Source organism: Pseudopodoces humilis, chromosome 1 (assembly GCF_049639895.1).
Source record: "Pseudopodoces humilis isolate 2021_Gansu_Grassland_sample_001 chromosome 1, ASM4963989v1, whole genome shotgun sequence".
In the NCBI taxonomy this organism is placed as follows: domain Eukaryota; kingdom Metazoa; phylum Chordata; class Aves; order Passeriformes; family Paridae; genus Pseudopodoces; species Pseudopodoces humilis.
This window is the reverse complement of record NC_142200.1, coordinates 78816041-78843973: the sequence shown is the minus strand read 5'-3', so window position 1 is coordinate 78843973 and position 27933 is coordinate 78816041. Positions and strand designations below refer to the sequence as shown.

Below are 27933 nucleotides of genomic sequence, written 5' to 3'. Positions count from 1 at the left end.
TATTTTGCTAGCCCACCTGGATGTATTTGGAAAAAAGGAAACCATAATCCAAATATTCTTTCAGGCATAGAAATGCTTTCTATCTGAAATAGAAAATGTGGAGTTTATATAGAAGTTGAAGAAATTTAATTTTAACTAAATAGCTATCAATTGCATTAATTCTGTAAAAAAAAAATGTATATACATATATATTTGCCACCAATGAAATAGACTGGAATGAAAAATCAGAGAGTTGGTTAGTTTATAACCTGCAGACATACAGAGGTTAAAAGGGAAGGGAGAAAGAATATGATGCACAGTAAAAGATAAACTCATTTGAGTTTATTGTTTTTGTCTCCTGGATGCGTTTTGAAATTCTGTTCTGGGTTTATCTTTGAAAGGTTTTGTTGGTTACCCTTGAAAATCAGGAGAGAAAGATCAGAGATGAAATAATGAAATGTTTTGAATAAAATGTCTCTAGTGGCTGCTGGATGTAGCCCTTACCAATTACTCATGCAAGGTCATTTCCAGTGCAAAGCATTTTCTGATTTACACTCATGTATTTCTCCAAAAAGCTCACAGCAAAGAGTGTGAAATGTGTTACATTATGGGGAGATTAAAAAAAAAAAAAAAAGGGGAATTCAGTGATTTAGTTCTTTCCAGAGAACTGCTCTTGTTGGGAAGAGTTGTCCTTACATTATTGGGTGTTACAAGTGTTTTTCAGCACATTGATTTTTTCCTGAAATAATTTTTAAGTATTAGTATTTTTCAGGAAGTGTTCTACATTGATGATACCTGGACAGGAAGAAGTAGGCATGCCCTGATTTGGCTTTTATCACAAATTCAGTGTCTCTCCTCAGGCTATCTCAGCAATAGTCTGATATTATTAGTTTCCTGAGATGCTGTGGTCAACATCAAAAATGACAATATATAGAAGGCCAGCAAACCAACATACATATCTCTGTATAACCATCAAACATGAAAGATGTATCAAAAGCAGTTGTACAATACAAACATGTTCTTAAATGTCAACAGATATGTGCAGTGAATATTTCTGAAATCCACAGGTTTAACTGACTTTTCCAGCTCAGCTTGGTAGTCCAGCACAATCTATTGCATTGGCCTGACCTCTTGTACCTTGGAGTCTGAGACACAAAGTGAGATTGTATAAAGCATTGAACTATACAGGTACTACAGAAGGCATTCAGGACACACTTGGTCCAAGTGTGGAACCCAGGGTCAGACTATGCATAATTTATCTCATCAATGTCAACCTCTCTTTTCTTATGCAGCAGTGTTAGTATATGTATAAATTATGTTCTCTGAGCATGAAAAGCACTCTTGAATGCTATAGTGGAACTACAATACAGTTTTACAGTACGCAGGAATATTCTTAAGTAAAAACTTCCTTGCCTCCAAAGTTCCTATTTGACCCATGTCCATCATCAGATTATCATGCCCATGCTCATGTACTATTTAAGAGCAGATATCCTTTCACAATACTTGACAAGACACATCCTTTCATTACTGAGATACGCAAAAAAGGTAAATGTTATTATACGATTTGCAGGTTTTTGCAGTTTATCCTGCTGTAAAACTAGTTTTGAAAAATGTCAGATGAAGCCTTCTGTGTACTGTTTCAAAGCAAGAATCATTTGGGAAGAAGGAGCTCTTCCTTGCATACCTCATCCAACATACACATTTCATAGGCAACATCAAATATTATATTGCCTAAATTGAAAACACTTAATGGTGCTGCAGTGTACTGTAGCTTGTCTAACATGAGGCACAAAAGGCTACGGACTATTATACGCTATACATGTATCTGGTATATTCTTAAGAGATTTCTCGTCATGGTTTGACATTTTTAACAGCTTATGAACAAGCTTATAAAAGAGGATCTAGAATTCTGATTCACTGAAAGTGAAGAAATTATGATAATTTCATCCAACCATGGCAAACTAGTATAATGAATACTAACACTCCCTACAATATTTTTTCTGTAGTATCAGGTCATCCTGGTCCAACAAACTCCACTTACCCCATAAGGAGACTTTTGCCTTGCCATTTAAACTGAGAACAATACAAAAAGCCATAACAGAATTTTAGTATGCTAAAATAATTATAAAGTTATTGAGCACAAGGTGAAGCTCCAGGCACTTCAAGAAATATTTACAGGAAAAAAATTCAAATGCATTGCAAATGTTCTTTCTTGTCATTCGAGATTTTTTTTTCTTCCAAATACGACTTTTATGGAATTTTTCAAAAATTGAATCATTTTGCAATATTTTTATTCAAATAAACGTGAGAAATAAAATTATGTCATTAACAAACTTTCTTAAAACTTGATCCTCTTGTTAATTTCAACTGATTTTTCATGAGAGATGGTTTCCATTTCTTCCTGACTGCTAAGAAAGAATGAAATCCTTCTGCGATCATCTAATTAGCAGGAATGTGACTATCTGTGCTGCAGGCACAGGCACTAACACAAGTTTGAGGAGCCACTGTGTAGACATCAATGAACACTTTATTAAATTACACAGTTTTCTAAGCAGGCACAGTCTCTCAGTGCCCCAAATCTTTACGCTTTAGTGAACTGTCTCTGCTCTCTGAAGCTGTAAGGTTTCAGCCTGAGCTGAAGATATAAACTCCTGATGAGATTAGAGTGAGGTTTTAGATATTTGGCACGCTTCTGTGCTTATTCTATTTCCCTAATAAGGCTTAGAGTTTGCTGGCAGGTGAAAGCATTGGATAGCAAAGGCTAGGAGATTTAAAATTCCACCTGCCCTGAAGGGAAAGAATGTATTTTTCTTAACTGCTCAGCATTATTCCTTAAAATTCACCCTGCTCAGGCAAACACTTCAGTGCAGGGAGAAGGAATAGTCACCAGGTCTAGATAGTCAATGATCTCTCAGGTTTCATTCTTGGCAAAATTCATATAAAATTTTCTGATGTTTTTATTTCCAGAAAAGCCATGGTCTATCAAAAATGAAATGTAAAGAAAAAGGGGAAGGGGAAGGTGAAGGGGAAGGGGGAAGGGAAGGGAAGGGAAGGATAATGAAATACTGAAAAGCCATAACTGGGTTGGGATTTCAGTTAGGTTTTTAATATATGAAGTAGTAGACTACCCTCTTAGTAAAAGAAAAAACTCTGCTAATTGTAAGTATGGCTGTTTTAGAAGACAGCTTGGCTATAGGCTAAACACAAAGAGGATAATCATTTAGGAAAATATATATGTGATGAATTCGTTGGAGGAAGAAAATCTAAATTGACTGTCTGGGAGAGTATAGCAGAGGATTTTTGGGATAAATACAACAAAAATCTTATGGAGAGAAACTTGTAGGACTGGCAATACCTTCCTGTCTAGGACTATCATTTGATGTGGAAAAGCATGTTATGCTGGCTGGCAAGCAAGAGAATTTCAGTTGCTTTCAACCCACAAAAGCAAATTTAAAGCCACTTGAGAGATGAAATCGGATGAATGGAAAAGGATGTGGTTGATCAGGAATGAATAATCCATACTTATACAGGAGAACAGGGTGACCAGTGGTAGCAGTGGCCACTGGTAGCAGTGGCACTAGACATAGAAAAACATAATGAAAAAAAATGATAGAGTTCAATGGGATAGAGCTTGAAAACATCTTGAGAAATCTGGTCATCCCAGCTGCAGGCAGCCCATTTCAGAAAGCAGTTTGCTCTGACTGGTCTTCCAATCTTTCAGTCACATCTCATTTCAGCTTCCAACTACATGCAAATATATAGGAAGCTTTAGTTAACTCTTAACCTAAATCACCATGGTTGTGAGTGAAGTAAATTGCATGGACTATCTCTGGTGTGCACCAAAAATAATTTCTTAATTTCAGGAAGGTTTTAAAACCTACAACCAAAACCCCTCCTGCCTCTTGTTTTCTTTCTGTAGACTGGGTAACTAGGTGTAGTTGTTCTTTCCTCAAAAATAATATTTTTTTCCCTACATGTTTTGTTGCTAGCCTGACGTCTAATAATTTACAAGTTATAAATAATTAGATGCATGTTCAAATCTGAACACTGAATTTACAATGAGGCTGAGTAGAGAGGAAGGACTATTTCATACTTAAGAATAATATTCCTGCCCACATATCTTCTTTTCCTTTTTTTTTTTGAGGTAAGTGATAAAAAATCCACTATATTGAGATTGTTCAGAACTATAATACTTCCTCTACATTATTTTCTCCAGAACTGTGCCTAGGTATTTGTTGGGAGGATGGGGTTAAAAGCAGAAGAATAGCAGGGTTTGGGGATGGTAGATTCTCTCAGGTGACCTTGCATTTGGGAATTCCAAGGCCTGGAGAATAACTGTGTGGGAAACCCCATATATTACGCCTACTGCTGTTTGTCCTCTGTCTGTTTTGTCAAGTCAAGTTTCTGTGTGGAGATGATGTCGGTGTTTTGAGAGGTTTGGAGGCAGTCTCACAGACATGCTTGAGCTCCCTGCTTTGGGAGAGAGATCAAAGCAAAGATCATAAAAACCACAGAGGAGATCAGAGCATGGTGGTGAAACTACATGTACATAAGCCCTTGACAAATGTGTGCAAACAGGAGGGCTGCTGTCCATCAGGATGGACTGAGCTTGATGGTGCTTGCATTCCCTCTTGGCTGTCTCTGCCCAGTGTTGCTTCAGGATCCTCTGGTTAGTGAGTAACGAAATAATTCTGCTCTTTGCATTTCAGACATGGGTTTGTGGTTGTTCTGGCTGCCTGCCTGTGTGAACTTAACACGGCAGTTTATTGTTATGTTGTGCAACCTATTATCATCTTTCCACTTTTTTGCTACATCCTGCAAATTTCAGATAGTGTCTTTAATTTCTTTTTTTAATACTTAGGGGTTTTTTCTTTAATTCAGCAGGGAGGACTCATACACTCTATAAATTTAATAAATTAACTGTATACTTGTTCATCCTTATGCAGTGAAATGCTGAGTAGCTGTCCTGTGGAACTTTAACTCAGTATATGTAATCAGATAGGAAAGAGTCATCTAGAAGGGAGAGCAGGGCACTACATGTAATGAAATGCTCTGGGTACCTCACAAGTTACAGAAATTATAAAGATTCAAATAACTTTTACATGTTCACAAGTCACCTCCCATTTTGTCACTGCTGCATATATAACTTCTTCCACAAAATTTTAGGGACAGTGTTAAATTTAACTATCTACGTTAGAAAACTGCTATAATAGTGTGGTCCTCTCAATGTCTTACTGTGAGAAAAGGTGTATTCACTGTATGGAGAGAGCTAAGAGTTATTATTAGCTATTCAGCTAATCTAATTAGCTCAAAATCCTCATTACTCATTACTTACTAGCACAAAATCCTCATTAATAAACAGTCAAAATTGTTATGCAAGATAGCTTACTTACTTATTATTTTCTGCCTTTTCTCTGGTCTTCTGCTCACCCTTTGAATGTCCCACTCTGCCTTAAGCCTGAGGGTCTCCTTAAAAAGACAAGGTAGAAGTTTTGGTGAGGCATCCAGAGATTCTTAGAGGGTGGAGGACTATATTCTTCACAGCAGGGGAGCTGGGAGCAGTGAGTTTTGACAGCTTTTTTCTCTTCAGTTTAACATCAGCTTGGAGTTACATTTTCCATGTTTTGGATTTCTGTTTGCTTAACTACAGTTGTGAATATCCACTTACTGAACTGCCAGTGGAACTCAGGTTGCATCCTTAACCTTCCACTTTGAATTTAGTATAGTGCATGTTTACTTGGGGTTTTTTAATAACAGGTAGGATTTTTGCTATATAAATACACAAAATAAGTAATACATAAAATAAGAAATAAGGTGTGCTTATATATAATCTCCTGTAGCCCAAAAAAACCAACTTCTCTAGCAAAAACTGTAATGTTCAGTATTTCCTTTTCCTTTGTTGTCTCTGCTTGTTTTTCAGTACCTTTCTCCCCATGAATTTTGAAAATAATAGGAAACACTCCTTTGAATGAAGTAGTTTTGATTATTAGGAAATATTATTAGTATTACAAATTGTAATACCTAATCCTTGAAATGTTAGTTGTTGGGTTTTCTTTAGTTTAACATTGAACTCTGTATATTCAGCTCAAATTTCTAAGCAGATTAATGGTTGCAGGACTTCATAAAGAAGACTGAATTATAAAGTTCAAAAGGTATAACTGACTACTTTGCAAATTCCTGTTGTAGTTTATTGACTTATAAGTGTGGTCACTGTGGTGTGCAGTGGTCCTGCTGCAGGCTATGAAATAAGCAGCTTATTGACAATTTACCAGTTATATTATTCTTATTATTGTTAGTTCAGAACCAAGCAATTAAATTATCAACGACTTCAGTTGACTTCATTGGGATGTAACACATAAAGTAATGAACATAAATCTATAATACAAGGAATGATGAGATTAGAATCCATTATGAATCGATCATTTGGCAGACCCAATTTGTCTGTTTAGAATACTCCTAAAATTCCTTATAAAAATGTATTGTCTTCTTTTCCCTTAAGGGCTATCTTGCACCATTAGGTTACAGAGACAGAGAGAACAATTTTCTGTGTTTTGAGTTACAGGCTCTTGCAAAGTTGTCTTTTTAAAGTATTTGCTTCATCACATGGTGCTCTAAAGCATTTAAACTTCTAATTTTGATATAAATGGCAAATAAATTAACACAACTAAATTATCTGAGCTGAAGGCATTTCTGAGGCTCAGTGAAAATACAACTTTTTCTGTACTTAGCTGACCTGCTACTTTTAGTTTTACTAGCTTGTTAAATAGTCCCTATTATTTTAAATCCTAGGCAGAGGTTTGAATTTCATTTCTGACATCATAATCCAGGAACCAGAGTTCTAGTGAAACAGAGGCACCTTAGCAAGTTGCCTAATTCAAGGAAGAACCAAAATGGGAAATTCATAGGAATTATGCCTCATGGCTGATGGCCATAGGAATTTTTGCTATAGGCTGATGGCTGTAGGAACTATGATAGAAAGTCTGCAGACTGTGGTGATTACTCTATACCAGTGGCTGGGGAGGGTCCAAATATTTGGAGCAGTCAGAGAGTAAGAAAAGTAAGAAAGTAAGTAAGAAAGAGTAAGTAAAGTTTCTCACTGTGGCTGTATATAAGAATAGCACTATTGGCATCAACTCTGCAGAGCAACAACAAAACAAGAACAAAATATGCACTGCTTATTTCCTGTGTAATAAAATTAAATATTGTTCTCCTCATGAGAATGATGGGAATCATGAGAATCCAATACAGTTTAATCTAATTTTTCAGCAAGCATCGTCAGTTCCAAAAATATTTCTTTTGTACAAACATTGTAAAAAGGATTGAAAGACAAGATTAAAGCTATGAATGGCTCCCAGCTGAAAGAGAAATGGACAGAACCGGCATTGCATAAATATCTTTCCTTAAACAAGCTTTTTGAAATGTCGCACAATTAAAATTCAATCTAAGTTTGACCAAGGACAAATACAGAACAAAATTCTTAAACGGAAGCTCTCCCATGTAAAATTTCTGTTGTTCAACTTCGTTCCTCACGAGAGAAGTTCACTAAGATTTTTTTATTAGAAAAAATTAAACAGACACAGTCTTTTGATCTGTATTAAAATTTCTATTTTAAATTTGGTTCTGCTGAATTCCAAAAGCAAATATACATGAATGCCAAAAAACAGCCAAAAAGAGGACATAATTTAATATAGAAATACCATCCCTCGTGTAAAAGTTCTGTCTCCTGAACCTGTAAGTGAAACTTTGACGCTTGCATCAGTTAAAAGCACCCATGGCCCATCCTATACAGATGTTAAATCTTACGAGTTTCAAATGGCGTGAAGTATGTATTGGAGGGAGAGCTTGCATGAATGAGAAGCAATTTATAGTATTTTTCAAATTTTGCTAGAAGTTGAAAATCACATGAATACATTTTGAGCATCATTAAAACATTTTCTTCTAAGTTCTGAGAGAAACAGAAAGTGATAAACCTGTGGAAAGTACTGCCTAATGGATTTAAAACTGTTACCTGAAAGCTAATGGTGATTTAATAGCTTCAGTGATGATTGATCTCTCTCTTGCATACTAGAAATTGTTCCAAGAAATATCATTAAAAATAATACAAAACCAAAAACCTGTATAAACAAGAGTACAGTTGGGGACAATGTTCTTCTGTAGTAATTTTAATGTAATTTAGAAGGATATTACACAGAAATATGGGCATTACACAGGAGGATATTACGTTGAAATTGGACATATCTGATAGATTTTAAAAAGCTTTATTTTTTTTCCCCTTGTTTCTTTCTATTGTGACAAAGATTCAAGAAGTGATCTTCTAGAAGAAGAGGCAGAGAGAGATTTCATGAGAAAGATTGGTCAAATAATTTTGTTTTAAACTATTTAAACTATTTAAATTATTTTTAAAATAAATACTTGAAGCCTACAAAGCTATCAAAACTCTTCTGAGTTCGCAAACCCTCTCGTAAGATACTTTTTTTTTCTGAAAGTTTGACAGTTTTCTAACTAGTTTTTGAGGGAATTAAAATGAAACAAACAAAAAAAAATGATCAAACAAACAACAAACAAAAGCACCAAAAACCCCTAAACACCAAAAAAGCAAACAGATGAAAAATGTTTATTCTTCCATTGACTCCTCCAGCACAGAATCCAGATATGCAGTCTAATACAGAATTCATTCTGTTTACTTTCTGTAGTTATGGATTAAAAGGTCTCCTTCATCTAATTATCTTCAAACTTTTCCTTTATACAATGCTTTTTATTAGTTTAGCCTGTTTTTTTTCTTTTATGCTAGCTCAATTTTAAAGGTAAATGTTATTGCTTTAGAGTAGACTACTATCAAACTCATCACATTTAAAGCAGGAAACTGAACTCCCAACAGGAGTCTCAAAGGAGGGAGAAGGCCTTGCTGATATGTACATCCATTAAGCAGCTGTGCTTGCCAAGTCCACGTACATTAGCTACTTTTGTGAGTTTAACAAATTTCATCTGAGCTTTCATTCTGCTGACCTAATTTAACAAGAAGGAAATTCAATAACAACCCCTAATACTGAAGCATTATTTCCCAAGAGGCATTTAACAACACTTCTACATCAAAAAATAATGTGTAGATAATGGGATATATATACTGAGGGCAACAGGAAAGTGAAAAAAGGGGGAAAAAAAAGGAAACACTCCCACCCCCCTAAGCACACACACACACAAAAAGAGAGAGCAAGAGAAAAAATTCTATATACCCTTTTCAAAAAAGTCCAGTAGTTTTCCAAATGTAGGGAAGCTGAGAGAATTTCAGCTTTGAATTCCTTATGGTCCTTGAGAAGAAACATTTCTGGCTTTCTTTGAATAAATCTTAGTTCTCCTCAGTCAGTATACCTTTGTCTCAAAAGAACACAAATATGAGTTGTGATAAAGAATTTCCAAGGTGCAGGACCACATCTTCATTTTGTACATGATATAATTCTGCATATGTAGCATTCTTCTGTGTATTAATTGTTCTGTGTGTTAGTCAAAGTTCACAAACAAAGTAAATGTCAAAATTTTGGGAGAAAGAGAAAAGAGGTAAATTAAATCATCCATAACTTGGTGTTTGTTTAGACCAACTGAAGCAGGTATCTGTGAGTTACTGAGAACAAAGTTTGGGCCAAAATCCTTAATAGCAGTGGTTTTGAGAAGTTGTTTGGGTGCTGGCGGAGAGGGGAAAATATTCTTCTGAGTGAATATGACTTGAAGACAGTAACTGGCTCCTGAAAAGAATCTGTTCAGATATTAACATGCCTGCACACAGACATGCAGTTTTTAAACTGTATCACTCTATTTCATAGTGTACCTACTTTAAAAGTCCTGACATTTTATTATAATCTCCTAATCAACACAAGGTTACTGGGAAAAGCTTGAGTAACACGTCAATATCAAATTGAAATACAGGAAGAATTTCTGAAAGTTTTACCTAGCTTTTCTTTGAAAAATAAAAAATTTTAGGATGATAGTGAAATAATAGTATAAAGTTATTGAAAGAAGAGTATGTTACCTATTAAGATCAGCAAAGAGGAGAAGAAACAAGCATATTACTATTTGAGTTTTTTGCCACATGTGGAAGAATATTCAAGGAAATGCAACAACCATTCATGTTTTTTATGGATATGCTAGGAAGAATAGCAAAATCGCCCTGATTAAAGTTTGCAGAAACTACACCCTATTAAGATTACAAATCAAATGTTTTTTATGATTTACTGGAAGAAACAATTACCAAATGGTCTCACTAACAAAACCTGCTAATCTTTTAATGCTGGTATAGAAGTAAACTGAAGAGAACTTGACTAAATTTCTCTTGCTGAAATAACATCTCATGGTTCCATTAGATGAAGGAAGAAATAAAATAAAGCAAAGCAAAAAAACAAAAGTGGAGACAAAAAAGGTGAGTTGGGAGAGGCTTGCCTTCTCCCTGCCATATAATTTCCCACTAAGAGATTGAATTCAATATTTCAGGATACTTGGAACAGGCCTTCATATTTTTAAAAAGATTTCCTGCAGTTTAAACTTGCATCACTTCATATTGCAAGAACATCTCAAGAACTTTTTCTGTTTAAAAGTTTGCTTCTTGTCATGTTGTAGTTCTTCTGATGCATATGATATTCCCTTTTACCATTTAAAATACCCTGGAGAACTGGTGTTTTACCATTTGTAATTTCTAAAACTACTTTGTGTTAGTGTTTCATGTCTCTTGATACTAAGATTAATAAAACACTGGAATTCTTGTAAATGAAATTGGGTGGAAAACATTTGAAGCAAAGGCAGCAGTATTTAATGTGTAAGTTTCAGCAATATTTATCCACCAGTCTAAATAAAGAGCCCTCTTCGAAGTTTTTAAATTGAAATTTTTTTAATGGCACTCTTACTTTTTTTGAAGGAAGTATTTTTACAGCAGCTACCTGATATATTCAGTGTTCCCTCTATAGGGATAACCTTTATATTTCTGACCAGGTTGTTTTCTATGTCATTATGGTTTGTATATGAATGGTATGGTAGCAGTGATGTTGGATACTACGGAGTGAATGCATTTCAACTTACGTTTTGTCTTCTCTGTTTACTTTCAGAATTTGGATACTATATACATTTCAGAGATGAGCTGCTGGAAGCTTCTTGGCTGCCTCAGAAACTAGACACATAAAAAACAAGCCAAGAAAAACGAAACTTTATGCTCCACTGCTGACCGGCTTGAAGAGCATCAGCAGTGGAGAACTATGACAATACAGCAAGTCCTATTACTTCTGCTGCTCTGGATGTGGCTGCCACATCCCTGCCATACAGAAATGATCTTCAGAAGGACTCCTGATCTCAGACCCAAAAGCTTTGGAGGACGTGCTTTAGGGAATGATGGGAAAGCAATTCACCGTCAGAAGCGAGGCTGGATGTGGAATCAGTTTTTTCTTTTAGAGGAATACACAGGATCTGATTATCAGTATGTAGGCAAGGTAGGTTTCTCATAAGGTTTTCTGTGCAATTTTTCAAGTGTTCTTATCTTTCCACGGAGTTTTACTTTCTATATGTTATTCTAATGTGTAAGAAGCAGATTTCCAAGAAACAGATACACTGTTTCTCCTACTAGAATCACTACTTAATGTTGCCAGTTCAAGCTACTGAGAAATACTAGGAAACAAATGAAAACATTTTTGACAGATTTGTTTGTTTCAGCACGTCATACCTACCAGCAGCCCAATCAATATGGCTTCTTTTTCAAAACATAATATTGTATAAATCTTTATAAAATAGTTTTCCAACTCTGTCTCTGAATATTTCATGTTTCATGCAAGATACTGATTCTTTTTCTATGCTCATGTCTAAGGAATAAAACCTATTTTGAAAAAAAAATATTCTTCCTCTTTACCTCTCCCTGAAAATCAATAACTGCAGGGAGTAAAGTTCATTTGCAAACCATGTATTAGAAATCTGGTGGTTAGGAAGTGAACTGCAATAGAAGACAGCAGACTGGTACATATGACCGTGTAGCTTACTCCAGGTATGCATGAACAACACTGGAAGTGCCCTTTATTTTCTGTTGATGTTTAGGTTTTTCCATGTAATTTATTGAAAAATATATAATGTATAATGCCACAATAATATTCAAACAGGTACAAGATGTTAATTCAAAAAGGTAATTTTCATGAAAATGAAATTTAGCGTCAGCAGCAATGGGTGCAACTTAGCCCCAGTGGTTGGCTCTAAACAAAGAAATTCAGTTTTCTGTAAAGCAGGTTTTCAGTATTTACATGGTTCTGAACTTGAAAAAGAACACAGTGAAAAACTGACTTTTTGACAATCATGGAATCACAGAGCAGCAAAGATTGTAAGGCATGTTTGGAAATTATCTAGTCCAAACCCCCATGCTCAAAGCAGTTGATCTTCCTCAGGACTATGTCGTGTCAGATTTTAAACAGCTCCAAAGGTAGAGATTCCACAATCTCACTGGACAAACTATTCAAGTTTTTGACCACACACTCAGTAAAAAATTTGTTCCTATATTTAGAGGGAATTTCTTGTATATCACATTGTGCCTGTTGTCTCTTTTCATGTCACTGAGCACCCCTGAAAAGCAGTAGGGCCTGTCTCCCTCACTTCTTCCCAACAAGTATTTATATACATTAATAAGGTCTGTGCTGAGCCTTCTCCAGGCTGAACAATCTCAGCTCTCTCAGCATCTCCTCATATGAAAATTGCCCTAATGCACTACTCAACTTTCTGGCTATTTCCTGGACTCCCTCCAGTAGTTTTGTACCTCTCTTCACATGGGGAGCCCAGACCTTGAAACAGATTTCCAGATGTATCTCACCAAGGTAGAGGAGAGAGGAAGGATGTCTTGATGTCTCTCTTGATGTCCAGGTGATGATGACTTTTGGGCTCGAAATGGAGCCCAGGGTGCTGATGACCTTTGCCGCAAGGGCACATTTCTGGCTCCTGGTCATCTTGCTGCTCAAAAAGACCCCAGTATCACTCTTCAAAACTGCTATCCAGACAGCTGGGCCCCAGAATATGTTGTTGTATGGGAGTATTATATTATAAAACATTCCTTGGAAGAATTAAGGACACTGGAGGATTTGTGAAAGGAAATGTTTATTAAAACTTTTGTAATTTAAACACTAAAAATTCAAGAATGCAGGGTTATGAATGAGTAAGACATTTTTCATTTGTTGCTTTGAGTCTGTTATATTAGCATTAGCATTTAAAAAAATGCAGCCATGTCCAAAGCATGTTGAGAGTCTTGTAAATAGTGCCTATATTTATTTCATAGAGTTCTCAAGTGTAAAGTCATGACTCCCAAGTGTTCTGAAGCAAGTAGCCAGTTCCTCAGTCTGAGTCAGGTTGATAATAACTTATGAAAATTGACCTTGCCCCCGAAATAAGAAGGGTCATTGTATCAAAACACTATACTATTGTATTGAAAGTGTATTGCTTACAACAGTCATAGGAAATAAATAGCTTTCCAGGGCAACCAGAACTTCATATTATTTAAGGACCTTCAGAAACATGCTGATTACCTTTTTCCTACTGTATTATTTTTGAATATTTATGATTTCAAATCATGAAATGGGAGTGGCATTACTTAAAAATTTTCTTCCAGTCATAAGTAAGTGAAGGAAGACTCTTTAGAGAGGAAAGTGTTAACATTTTTTAGACTAACTCACCTGCATTAGAAAAAGAGAGCTGTTGATAAACATTGAACTACTTTGGCTGAGAGAAAATAAGTGTTTGCAAATGTGAAGTGATAAGTAAAGATAAGTAAAATGACGGATGAAGAGTACAGCACTAAGAAAAAGAAACTTGATGAGCAGTTAAGACAGCCCTTTCATCAAGTTTGCTCTGCTTAGAATAAAAGAGTTGTAACTTTGAGAAAGCAAATTTAAAATTAAACAGTATACAAGATTGCCCAGTATTAATTTTCTGACAAGTTTTGGAAAAGGGTAGAAAACACACATAAAATGAAGAATATCATAGCACGGTATTTGCTCAGGGAGAGTTCTACACAAAGGAAGCTAATGGAAACAGATATAATTATATGTGGAATAAAAAATTGGTTGTTACATTAATTAATATTTTATTCTGATAGTCCAAAATCTCAAATCAATAGGTAAATAATTAATTACTGATTAAAACTTTTCTGTATAAATTTTATAATATCTATCTCCTTTCCCTTGTTTTTGCACTTTCCTTTCCAATGGCCATCTCAGTTCTATACTTAAAACATTTCTGGATGTTTCCTTTACCTGATTTTATCCAGAGACAGAATTATTTCAATAGGTGGGTGACATAAAATGCCACTTTGCTGATAATTTCTCTGCAATGTGTTTGGAAATTTTGTGAGAGAAAAAGAGCAGAAGTTAAAACTCAGTGATTCATGGCCAAGGACTAAGAGAGAATTTTTTGTGCAATGCCAGTGGAAGAACCAGCAGAACTCCCGAAGCTGATTCATCTGGGTTTATGGTTTACATCTTTTGCTTTCTGATCTCATGACTGATATATTTTTCTTTTTCTTAACCTGCATCTAAATATCTCTCAGGGAAACTTAATAGCTGGTGAATATCACAGTACTCTTGAAACAACATAACAACAGAAACATTCCTTCTTTAAGTCTGCTATCTGTGCGAAATGGTGGTGGAGTACATATTGGCTGGTTATGGACATTCCCAGGTTTCTTTAGATCAGTATTTATTATAATCACAAGAAAGAAGATGATCAGCCTTTCCTTCATGTTATACCACAGCATCCTTAGAACAGAAAACAAAATTATGTAAATGATTTTTCTGTATGCAGAACCTCAAATGATAACTCCAACTGTATTACTACTAAAATTTGAAGTCATAAAGAAGAGCCATATGGAAAGCTATAACTCTCTCTCTCTCTCTCTATATATATATATATATTATACAATTTGTCTTTGAGGTATCTTTGCAAAAATATGCTTGAAGAAAATTTGAGTAAAAGTGGTCCTCCCAGTTTCAGCTAATCAATGCAGGAATGTTCTAAAAGACGTGCAAACCTCATGTCAGAAAACCAGTTTTATCAATATTATGGAAAGTTGATTCTCAATTTTTTATTTCTTTTCTTGTATACAGTATATAGCTTCAAGGCCCATTTATTATTTTTCAAATTAAGGTCTGAAATTATAAAATATTATGCATTTTTCAAGCCTATTCTGAAAAACTTCAATTTACTTTGAGTACATCCAGAAAAAAAAATATAAAAAAATCTAAACTTATCTTTCTAGTAATCACCTAAATAAAGCACTACTGTGTACCAACAATATCTTAGTAAAGAATCATTCAGAAATAAATTTACAAATAAATTCTTTATCCACATTAAAGTTCATTTCCCCTTTTACTATCTCACCAGATCCTGTCAATTGTTTAGCTTTGCAGGTATTTTCCCAACTTAGCTTTCTGAGATAGATACTGACTTTTTCTAGCAATTTCCATTACAGTGGGTTTATTGCATAAAGGATCAACTGACACAAATATTTCAAACTTTGAGAGACTGGAGTTCTTAGTAACACTGCAGTGCTTTTTAGTGTCTCAGGGGATAATTTATCATGTATTTGCACATAAATGTATATAACATTTGTGCGTGTCATATTAGAAGTGTTACCAGCAAGGATTATCCTGGCAGTATTCACTATCACACGCTTGTAAGTGTAGTCGTTATCTTTGATGGTGTAAAGAGCAGAACATGTCAACCTCACTTAGTTCCTTTCACTTCGAGAATCCCAACACAGACGTGATTCTGAGGAAAAGACTTAGCAGGCTGTGTGTGCATGACACATTTTCAAGAGCAGCAGTTACGGTTTTAGTAACTATCTATTGACACTGGATGATGTACCATGTAACAGTCATAAAGATGTAAGGCAGTGAAGCCTCAGATGCTGCTTGTATTTTTCTTTCTGATGAGGCATTTACCAAAACCACTGGTTTTGGAGAGGGTAGTACAAAAGACCAAGTTTGATTTCAAAGGATTCATCATCAGGTGTGACACATACAGTGAAAGGTCCCAATGAAGTGATGCTATTGTAGTGGTAAGGTGAAGACTTACCAAACCCTTTTAAAAATCTCTGCATTTTCATTTCTGAAGAGGGTTTCTACCATAGTTCTTTCTTTTGTAAAGACCTTTGCTGCTGTGAGAGACTAAAGAGTACAGTTTTGAATTGCAAGTGCTAATGTGCAGGCTTAATATTTGGTGTGAAGATCTGACTGAGAGATATAAAAAGCCTTCCCTTTCAGGTGACAGTAATCAGCTCTGTGGCACTGAAGTTCAGTAGAGGTTGAATTTTCAGCTGGAGCTGATTCTCGTGACAGAGATCAATAAAAAACGAATGGAAAGGGATGGAAGATATTCTACAAAATGAATAAATGAATAGTTACCTGTCAAGGTGAAAGAGGGTCAGATAGTCCTTTAACAGTTTCCATGTGAGATGTTTTTGGTGTAACTCTGCTGGAAGTAAAGCCCAAATTATTCAAAGCTGTGTGTCTTCAAAAACCTTACCTTATTGAAAATATTGCAGCATGGTGGAATTGACATTTGAGACACAACAACATTTAGAAATTTATTTATTTCTCAGCAAGACTTAAAACATAGACTGAGAAGAGGGTTATTTAAGGCACCAATTCATTTCAAGCATATGAAAGATTGCTTTCGGGGGTACATGTGTGGCCTCCTAGATATTTAAGAACAGGTCAACAGTGTCAGAGTAATATATTGTTTTCCCATAACATCAGAGACATCAAGAGCTTCCTGTAGGATTGTCCTGAAGGCTGATTGATTTTCTGTGAGTGCTAAGAAAGATTCATTCTCAAAGTCTATTTGGACTCAGCTTAGTAGGAAGTTTATGACTGTAACTTCTTAGATTCATCACTTACTCTAAATTGTTAAGTGTGCAGAGGGTTGATACCTCCTGTTTGCAAAAGGACTATTCCTTTGGAAACCTCAGTGTATGCTGGAGGCTCTGATTTCTTGCTTCATGAAACAACAGCAGAAGGTACTGGTGGCAAAGAACTAACTTTGAATGATGAATACTAAGGTTTTATTCTCATAAATAATGAATTGTTTGTTAGCTACTGTTCTGGATATACCTCTACAAGACATTGGGCTTTGCTGGATGACACAGAATGGAATTGACAGCTGTTGAAGAATGCAAAAGCTTAGTAGTTTCCACAAGTCTTTCCACAAGCAATGACCAAAAGAGCCACAGTTGTGTGACTGAATTTGAAGGTAGATATATTTGTTCAAAGACTGTGGCTTCACAGCCCTGGACAGATGTCTGGGTGTGTAAGTTTCTTTAAAGTGTTGTCTGCTCAGGAGTATAAGAGGTGTTAAGTCACTTGAGTAGGGCATACTGAGGGCATACTTGACCCAACTGCTTTAGGGGGTGATTCCTGGTGTCTGTATTACCTGATAATATTTTTGCTCAGATGTGTCCCACACTGTAAATGGAAGACCTAAGTGAACACTCCTAGTTACCTCTCAAGACTGGTAAAATTTTGGAAAGCGTGAGGAAGCATAGAGAGCTGCAGTGGAACTCCAGTGTTTCACAGTGAAATAGTATTGGAATGGATTACTGTCATTTTAGACTTTGTTCCATGTGTGCAGGCCACATCCAACAGAATTGAAGGTAGATGTTCCAAAGCAATTTTTCCCTTCTTGGGAAGTCCAGTGTAGAATTTGTTCTCTCAGTGAGAAATACTGGATGTGTTGAATGGCTCTCTGCTTCAAATTTATCCTAAAAGATCTAACGGGCAGATTACTTGCAGTGTGCTTTTTCTCTAAAATGGTAATGTCAATAGGACTGTTCATGCAACCAGAACCAGCTAGCATTGCAAGAGCCATGTTTCATAAAACCTGTGGGGCAGAGGTATTGGAGGGGAGGAGAGGAATGGAAAGGGTAAAGGGGAAAGGGGAAAGAAGAAAAGGGAAAGGAAAGATACAGGGAAAGACACCAAAATTAGAATGAAAAGGACTAAAAAGTTGAAACAAAAGGTTTACTAACACTGATACAATTTAGTTTCTATCACAGTAAAGATTTAGTTTGACAGAACTGAAAGGCAGCATGTTCTGTATTTTTATACTGTGTGACTAGGACACAGGGGAAAGACCTCAGAGCATGCCAGTGCTGCTGTGGGTATTAATAGGGAAAAAACTTCCTGGTTTAACAGAGATTAACAGTGTTAATCTAGTTTTAATCAAAGATAAATGTCTTCTTTACCAGATGTTATTATGAGAAGAGGGAAGTTCTGTGGGTTCATGTTGTAGCTGCATCAAATCTTCACAGGCAATGAAGTTTGTGGCAGTTTCAGGCTCACATCACGTATCCATATACAGGTAATTTCCCTTGTGAGGACCTTGTGTCAACACTTGTTGCAAGTGATTCATTGGTAAATAAAGTGAACCATAATCCCAAGATGTAAACCATGCTCTGAGATTCAAAGGCTCCTGTTATGATCCAGTTATTGAGAGATATCTCTGGTCAAATTAAGGTGCAAAGAGACCATATGCCTAAGTCAACAGCATGGATCTTATTTAATAATAAAATGTGAGGTATAAAATAGAAGATGGAAGGGGGAGAGAAGGTGAGGGGAGAGAGAGAGAGAGAGAGAGATAAATCAAGAAGAAAATAGTCATCACCTATGAATCCAGTGGCATGCTCTTGGTTATTTTTCATCCATGGCTTTCTCAGTGGTGGTGTCTCAGTTTTTCAAAACTTTCCAATATCTCTGCATTTTAGCAAGCAAAGGAATTAATGCTCACTGGCAACAAAGTTCTCTTTTTCTATTGCTTAGATGATTCCCTTGCTTCTAATGCTAATTAGTCCACATGCTCAGTCTTTCCTTTCTTTTGAGACAGTGAGTTTCTTGAGTTGGTGGGTCATGATCTCCTCCATGCCAGAATTACCTTTTACCCAATCAGAGCTGATTCAGCACGGCTGCTCTTTGGATTTCCTTGTAGTCCATAAATTCTGTATTCTTTGTGTTCAGTATCAGTGATGCGTTCTTCTCTTTCAGTTTTTTTAACTTCCTGCATCTGAGGTAACACCCAGAAAATAGTTTGACCTTTATCTTATCCCAGATTCCTGCTATGGAGGCTTCTCTTACAGCCCCAAGTTCTGGGTATCCATGGAGGGATGTTTGATTTGGCCTAGGTGTTCATTGATGGTCAGAGATGCCATCTGTCCCATAACTTGGAGTGGTCTTTGTTTGGCCAGTGATAGGTGTACAAGCAGTTGCTTCCTTACACAGTTTACCATAGTGGGAATTTTTGCCTGGATGCATTAACAAGGATGAGCTAACCAGATCTCTATGAGGCCTGGGGTTCACACCATTCTGTTGCTCCACTCTGTTGTTGTCTCATAGCAAAGTCCTTCCGTGGCCTGAATGGTGTTCAAGACAGGCAGCTGTACTCTTTAATTCCTTGTAATTCCAAAAAGAGAAGCGAGACAAAATGCATAGAAAAAAAAGAGTAAAACAGTAAATTGCGTAGGTAGACATATCTATATCTCATGTAGACACATGTAAATGTTCTTATATACAATAGCTTGAAGTTAAACACTAAGCATAGTAGAGGACCTTTTTCATGGGTAGTTTTAGGTATACTTTGCATAATTTTAAAGGTCATGATAACTGAATGAGTTACAGTAAAAGAAGTGGGATATTATCTCTAAAATTATATTTGCTCAGCTTTCAAGAAAATACTAATTTTATAATCTCTTCTTATATCTCCTTGGCCTCTATTGGACCATAAGTATTTTACTTTCCAAGTTTAACACTTTTAATGGTCTTTGATTGAAATCTGCAATAGATCTTTACAAAAATGAGGTTTCCCCCTAAGGAAAACAAACTGAAACTGAATGTAGGAAGTGCAAAGCAGAGGAAGATACTAATGGAAATTTTATGTTCTGTTAAACAAAGTTATGAATCAATTGAAAATTAAAAGAACTTAATCGTTCTTCCTGGTCAAAATGACCCTTTGCAGACTTTTTAAAGCCTTCTGTTTCAAGCACGGCTTTTGCATGCTAAAACTGTTATGTTGAACTTTTGAAGTAAAGAACTAAAAAGTATTTCTTATTTGCTGACATACGTCAGGGGCAGCATTTTGCCCTCTCTTGGCCAGGCTTGGGCTGGCACCGCCTGGGGCAGGGCAGCCCTGGCTGCTCCACACAGGGAACACCCAGCAGAGCCCCCAGTGCTGCCGCTGCCACTACTCAGGCACCTGCTGTACATATGATAACATGCTTAGCTCACGTATATTAAAACAGCTTTTTATTATTTCCTTGTCCATGTGTCAATAGTTCTCAGTATTGTAGAATTACATGCTATGTTCATACTTAATCTGCTACGAGTGCTTCACAAATACCACTTTCAAAACAGTGTGGGTGTTTCACTTCATGTATTTCCAAGTCCGTCCATCTAATTGCTTTCATAAGTGCTTTACCCTTATACAAATACTTCGCAAGTCTACTCATAAACGAATGCAAATATGAGTAAGGACAAGTAGCTGAATATTTGTTTCCTCCTCTTCTGTCAAGTAAATGGAAGCTACACGTCTAATGGTATTGAGTGCTTGAGGTAGCATGGTAAATGCAAAGCACTGGCAATGTATGAGTCATAGAACCACAGAATCTTCTGAGCTGGAAAGAACCCACAAGGATTGAATTCAACTCCTGGCCCTCCATGGAACCCCAGGAATCACACCATATGCCTGAGAGCATTGTCCAATGCTTCTTGAATTCTGTCAGGCTAGCTTTACCTAAATAATTTAATGAAAACTACCTGGTTTTGATACAAGAATGAATAATATTATTTGACTTCTCCATTTTCCTTTTGCACATTGATACTTCAGTCCAAGCCATTTATCAATTCATTGAGAAGCAGTAAATGAGACTGAGGGGTCAATATGGTTCTGCTAGTCACGGAGGTAGGGTTCCTGCCGCTGCTTTTCTCAATCTGAAAAAATCTTAAAAAAAATTTTTAAATGGTAAATTTTAATTTTTATTCTCGTAATCCCAGTGGCAGTCCCAGTAGTCTGCAATTTTGAAAATAATTTCTAAAATAGATAATTCTCATCTGTGTAAGCACAAAGTGGAATAACATCAGTCGTCAGGAATCTTTAGAAGGAAGATAGTCTAAATTATGAGCATACTTCCTGCAGGTGTAAAATCACCATTTTGCTGCCTTGATGAAGAACAGCTATAGCTCTCTTGGGTGGTTTTCATTTAGAATTTGTATCTGATAGTGCATTTTACTTAAAACAACATCATGCTTCAAAATAGCATAAGAAACTGGGAAACGGTTTAATCTGAGCTTTCCAGTTCCTTTCAGTTCAATTTATCTTTCTGCTTGTCACAAAAAGATAGTCCAAAAGGGAAAGGACTGATAAAATTGAAATGATTTATATTCAAAGCCACAACTCAGGAAAAGTAGAGTCCGCTTCATCACAGTACATTCATTCACTCAGGGAATTAAAAAACATAATATAAAAGACAGCTTTACAAATGTTTGACCTATACCTTATTTGAAATTATAAATGGGTAAATAGCCAATAATTTCATCAGCAATTCAAAGGCTGATTCTCCTTAGGCACTTTTTTTTCCCCTTCTCTTGTTTTTTTTTTTTTTTTTTTTTTTATTAAATCAGATGCAGATGACCTTTTAAATATCCTGTATACACAGATAGCAAGGAAGATCTGGGAGTAATACTGTGGAAAAATTGGTGACTTGCAACAAAATACCCATGAGGGAGAGAGTTCTAAAAAGTTAAAAGTTGATGTTTACCCTTTTAAAATGTATTCCTGCTGGAAGATTTTCCTTATAAATATAAGAGTGTTTTTGTCTCTGAAGATAATTAAAAATAAGCTGAAGCAAAAAGACTGTAATAGTAAGTTCTTCCAAAGTCTCTAATACCTTTTGTTTTGAGGCAGTAACTATCTGAAGTCCCTGAAGACAGAGTAGGATTTGCTTGCAGGAGTAAACAAATATTATTGTCCAACTCATCAGTGCTATTTTCTCAATTATTTCTGTTTCTTGAGTTTTTTTCAATAGCTGTTTACTGCAGAGCATTTAAAAGAGGAAAAGACCACTGAGGGAAAAAATTAGCCTTTAATTTTACAATACTTTGGTCTGTAGAAGTTTTAAATATATAACACTAGATGAGTTCCTAATCTCTTCAAGCCTGAAAACAGAAGCTGTCTTGTTTTTGTTTCAAAGATGGAATGCACAGACCATTCAAATGCTTGAAAGGCAGATACAAAGGTACCTTACACTTCTGAACACACTTCAGAGCTCAGAAAATTATTAGTGAATTGTTAGGAGGTTTGGTATATTAAAAAGGCATGCATAAACAGATTTATGCAAAAAGCTAGATGGAAAATATGTGCTGAACAAAGAACGCTAACATTCTGGGATATTCATGGTATTGTAGTTTTTAAAACAAAGAAGTTGCAGAGATTGCTGCCTGCACTTTAGACTCAGATGACTGGGCATGCAAAATTTGAGTTGGAAAAAAACTGTCCATACTTGCAAGAATACGTAACAGCTGAAGAAAACCTTGGTGTTCAACAGCAGTTCTGTTAATCTCTTCTGTAACCCCATACCAAGGCTGCAGAAAAGGCTTGCTTCTTCATGTTGGCTGTGCCTTTCTTCAGTTTCCTAGGTCTGTGGTCTACAGTGCAGTTATGCTATCTGGATTTAGAGCTACTGTCTTACACACAATGCAGACCTATACCAAATTAACTTTTCTGGTGACATTTTCATTTAGGCAGTAGTGTACTTGCTCTTCCTGCCTTTGAAATTGTATTCCTTCAATCCTGCCTTTCCTTTAAACTTGCCTAAATATGTATCTCAAAGCAGTTGTGGGGGAAGACATAAGCAAATTAAGCTTTCTTTTGGTGTAAAGTTAGGAGTAATCATACTGTCCTTCACTGCCAATGTTTTGGTGATCTGAGGTTTTTTTAGGTTATGGTTATTTTTTTGTTTGGTTTTTTTTTTTGAGAATATTAGTGCTTTCTTAACAACTCTCAAGAAAATGACATTTATTTACACAACAGGAAACAGAGGTTGGACATGATGATTTGTAATATTTCTGGGTGAAACTGGTGGCAAAGAAAGCACAAAGGAAAACAAACAAAAACCCACAAAAAAACTTACTTGGTAGAAAATTTTGGAAGACTGCATGATACCTTAGAAGTGATCATGTGGGATACTACACTCAGGAACAGCTGAGAAAATACTCTTTCTGGCCATTTGGTTTAGATACTAGCTTGTTACAAAAGTGCTTTTCTTGGTTTTATTCATAAAATGTTTTAATAGTTTTCTTACCAATTATATGTAATTTAGATGTACATATGTTACAATATAGGGATTAATAGAATAAATTTCACTTGATATGCAGAAACAGGAAGAAGTAATGCAGATTTCTTCTTTCTATATTAAGAACTCCATCTTCTAATGACAGCGTTTGCATATCCATTTTGATGTATGACATTTGCTGTGAAGTATGCATCAATTCAAATTCCTGAGTCTTGATGCTGATCATTTTAAATTCCATTATAAATCGTATCATCTGGAATTAAAAATATTTAAGAAATATTATTTTAAAATTAATAATTATCAACTATTATTACCTACACAATCTTAAATTGATAGAAATTATCTATCTCAGTATTAAATTATGAAAATTACATATTTTAAGTTTTGGCAGTGAGAAGTTTGATTAATGGAACTCTGTGAGAGGTGAAGTAAATGGGGAGAGGAAAAGAGAATTCTGTTTTTTAAATTTCGTTTTAACAAGTAGGAATTTAAAGAAATGTCATGAAAAAACATTTTGAGAAAGGAAACCGGAAAGAGAGTGAGGCAGTGTTCCAAGCAGTGTTACTAAAATTTGAGAAAAGTTTTAATGATGTGAAAGTACTTGTAAAAAGTGAAATTAAAGTGGCAAGTAGAATATATGAGCTTCAGGAAAGGCCACTTGGGTAGAATCATACAGCAAATAAATACATCTGTGAATGAAAAAACATAACTTTTGTTAATTTTTATAATTTTATTTGATTTAAATCTTTTACAGAACACCCCATTCCTCTTGTAATTTTAAAATACCTGTCCCTTGTAAGATCTACTGTGCAGAAATACAGCCACATTTTTAAACATTTTTGCTGCTGAAGATGCCATAGCGTACTTAGAAATACCTCTAGCAATCAGCAGGATGTCTTAGGTCATTCAAAAAAGATAATGAGACTGCTATATAAATAATACGGTTGGAATATAAGGAAACTGCTTAATTATCTATTAGTTAGGTCAGGTTATGTGACAGACGATTCTCCATGTGCCAGGAGTGGCATGTTGTCTACTAAAACCAAGTAAAATAAATGGAATAGCTAGAGGACTGCTGATGGCTGTGACACTGGGAAGAGCTGCACAGGATTAATCAAGGCTTATCATTTAAGAATAATGGAAGAGATTTCAGTAATACTGATGTATTTCCTAGGAAAGGATAATGACATGCTATAGAAAACAAAGTCATTAAAGGAATAAGGAATACTATTTCAAGGGCCTGTGTGTCATAAAAGAGAATTAGGAAGTTTTCTAGGGACAGTTTAGAATTCTTTTTACTATCGAAAGAAGAAAGTAGGAGCAAGTAATACACAAGGCAAGAGCTAAAGCTTCATGGAAATGAACTAATTCTGGGGGAACAAAAGAGAATGTAAAGGATTTCTTTTGTCCTGTAGACAAAACATAAAACTCCACACAAAGAAAATGAAACACCAGCAGCATAACTAATATTGGTTACACTTTGTTGGTAATTAGGAAAAGGGAGATTAAGGGTGCTTTTGATGTCTTACAAATGTCAGCAAATGTCACAGAACTTTTATGGAAATATGGCTAGGCCTATCAGCTGATTACCAGAGTTCTCACAAGTTAGAAATAATTATTCATCAGTGATGTACTCCACAGAACAATTTTTTTTTTAAACTAGCAAGTTTCAGATTTGCAAGGGAGAACAATTACAATGGAATACAGTTCTGTATTTGTATCAGTCAAGATAAGGATGGGCTTATTTGTCTCCAGCAAAAGTATTTGAGGAATAGAGTTCACTGGGGCGGATTTATGTATCGCCTTAACATGTGATTCTCTGTATGATTTGTGCCATTATTTATATCCAATTTATTATTCATTTTGGTTATTTTGGTATTTTGCACTCTGATAGTTGAATAAAATATGCTGCTTTGGTAGGAAAAGTTTAAATTGTAATTATAGCTATGTACACAGTGTTAATAGAAACACTATTAAAATCAATAAAATTTCATTATGTGATTGTAATTCCCTATGAACTGAGATGTCTACAAGGTGTCTACAAGACACCATTGTGGATAAATCCCTAAACTGTTTCCAGGAATTTAGCACGCTGGGATTGCACTCTTAAATGCCTGTATAGTAAAGCATGAGGTGTGGGTAGGAAACACAATGAGTTAAAGGCCTGCATACAGCTGCAGTACTCTGATTTTGCTGGGATTATGGATATTTGGTGGAATGACTTCCTCAACTGAAGCGTTGCAATGGATGGATACAGACTCTTTAGGAATGATGGGAAGGGAAAACAAAGAGAGGGAGTTGCCCTTTGTGTGAGAGAGCAGCTAGAGATGCAGCTCTGCTTGGGGGATGGGAGAGGAGCCAGTGGGGAGTTTATGGATTAGGATTAAATGGAGGACAGGCAAAGGTGACATTATAATGGGTGCTTGCTATAGGCCACTTGACCAAGAAGAACAAGTGAATGAGGCTCTCTAGAAACAGATAGAAATGGCATCAAATTCACAGTAGGCCAAGAGAGGAGATCCTTCCTCTCTGCTCAACGCTGGCAAGGCCATGCCTGGAGTGCTGTGTCCGGTTCTAGGCATCCCAGTACAAGAGTTGGACTCACTGGAGAGGGTACAGCAAAGAATGATTAAGGCACTGGAACATCTCACATATGAGGAAAGGCTGAGAGAGCTGCAGCTCTGCACCAGAGGAGAGAAGGCTCGGGGAGATTTTATCAGTGTGCACAAACACCTGAGGGGTCGGTACAAAGAGGACAGACCCAGGCTCTTCTCTGAGTAGCTCAGTGATAGTACCAGAGGCAATGGGCAAAAACCAGAGCAAAGAGGTTCCTCTGAACATCAGGAAACACTTTTCTCCTGTGAGGGTGACAGCACTGGCACAATCATTCTGCAAAGTAATTTTATGTAATGGTTTAAATTACAACTTCTTTATTTAGTAACTGGTATATAGATAAGATTTTTCTTGAGAATAGTATTCCCTAGAATAACAGATTTCATAATTTACTAAAGGAGGAGACAAACTTGATGGAAAAATAAAAATATGAGTTGCATTTAAGAGTTTACACATATTCCATCTGTCTTCTATCACTGATCTTCTTTTAATGCCTTACCTACCTGTTTAGGGTCATAAAATTTCTCTCCTGGGTATATAGTTCCACTGATTTCACTGTGATGTAAATGAGGTCAGGTTTGATGGAGGACATCTTTATCCCTCATTGTTTTAATTGCTATGATTAGATATAGTATCTCTTCAGACTCATCAGAAGTCTCCTGAAATGTATGAAAAAATACGTGAGTTCTCTCCCTCTCGTCCCTTCTTTGGCATTGAATTTAACAGTAATACTCTATTAACATATTAACACTGTTTTGGAGATTATTAAAATGTTTTTTATTCCTTAATTCTGATATACAGCCTCCACTTAAGTTGATGTTTTCCACTTCCTGGGTTGGCAGACATTGTAATTCATGTCTGTGTAATAAGAGTATACATGAAGAGAAAATACACATATCACAAAGGTAGAAAACCTTCAAAGCTCTTACCAGTTGACATGTTACAATGATTTTAGATGGAAACACAGACAATCTTGTGTAACACATTTTTAAATGGCCTCCAGCAATAGGCAAAATAAACCAAACATCAATATTTTAAATGTGTTCTGCTTTCGTTTCAAAAAATTCAGTGCTTTGTATGTGCAGTGCAAATTGTATATTAGGATATATAAAAACTAAATGTTTTAATGGTAATTTTGTTAATAACTAGGCTACTTTAGGAAAACATGTATGAGCATATATATAACAAATTATTCTTGTTTACAAAAAAACCCCAATCCTACAATTGGCTCTTACAACCACTTTTTTTTGTGATTAATGCAGAGAGTATAGGAATGAATGGTGACTTTTCCTTAAAAAAACCCTCAAACTAAATGGACAAACCCCTGAGTTTTCAAATACGTGAAGCTATTGTGAATTCAGTGAAAGTATGTGCTGTTTTAGCATATTTACCTTCTTATTCGACCAATCCCCTATTGGTGGAACAGGGAGATTGTTCTGGAAACTACTTAATCCTTTATACAATATTTAGTACAGATTTTTATTTAGTCAATAAAAAGCCAAAAAAATATAGTGCTTAAAAATCATGGATATTAAAAAAAAACCTTTTGACCAAGTGTGAGGAAAATCTTATCAGATATATTTTCATTCTGAGACCACAGGATAGTGTACAGAGACTACTTGTAGAAGTAGGAATGTAGGCTTGTGCCATATCAATTTCAGTAGGAGAGCCAAGCAATGTTTCTGTGTTCAGTCCAGAGTTTTAATGAATAGGGGCCTGAACATCTGCCATGGGTCAGGACTTACTTTTTCTTTTTAACGTAAGAATTTCCTTCTGCATACTCATACCCAGACAGGTATTGGAGGTGCCAGGAAGTAAGGGCACTTTGGGTCTACTAGCACTTCTCTGCTTTCTGTCTTTACCTGATGTACAGGCTGCATTTATTACATGAAAATTGGAAGACTATTTGCATATTGGCTTATGCAAGAACTTTTTGGTGTATGAAATTCAATTAGTCTCTCATCTTAGCTCAATGCTTGTGTGTCTTCTGGAGTGGAAACTGCTAC

The 27933-nt window shown here is 35.8% G+C and overlaps 1 protein-coding gene across 1 annotated transcript in view; it reads left to right on the top strand.

The window, feature by feature from the left end:
* CDH10 (cadherin 10) overlaps positions 1 to 27933 on the top strand; it is a 93110-nt gene that overhangs the window by 25207 nt on the left and 39970 nt on the right. Inside the window, exon 2 of the mRNA XM_005526478.2 lies at positions 11070 to 11447. Within this exon, the coding sequence (XP_005526535.1) occupies positions 11217 to 11447 (231 nt within the window). The 5' untranslated portion in view covers positions 11070 to 11216. The remainder of the gene's footprint in view (positions 1 to 11069; positions 11448 to 27933) is intronic.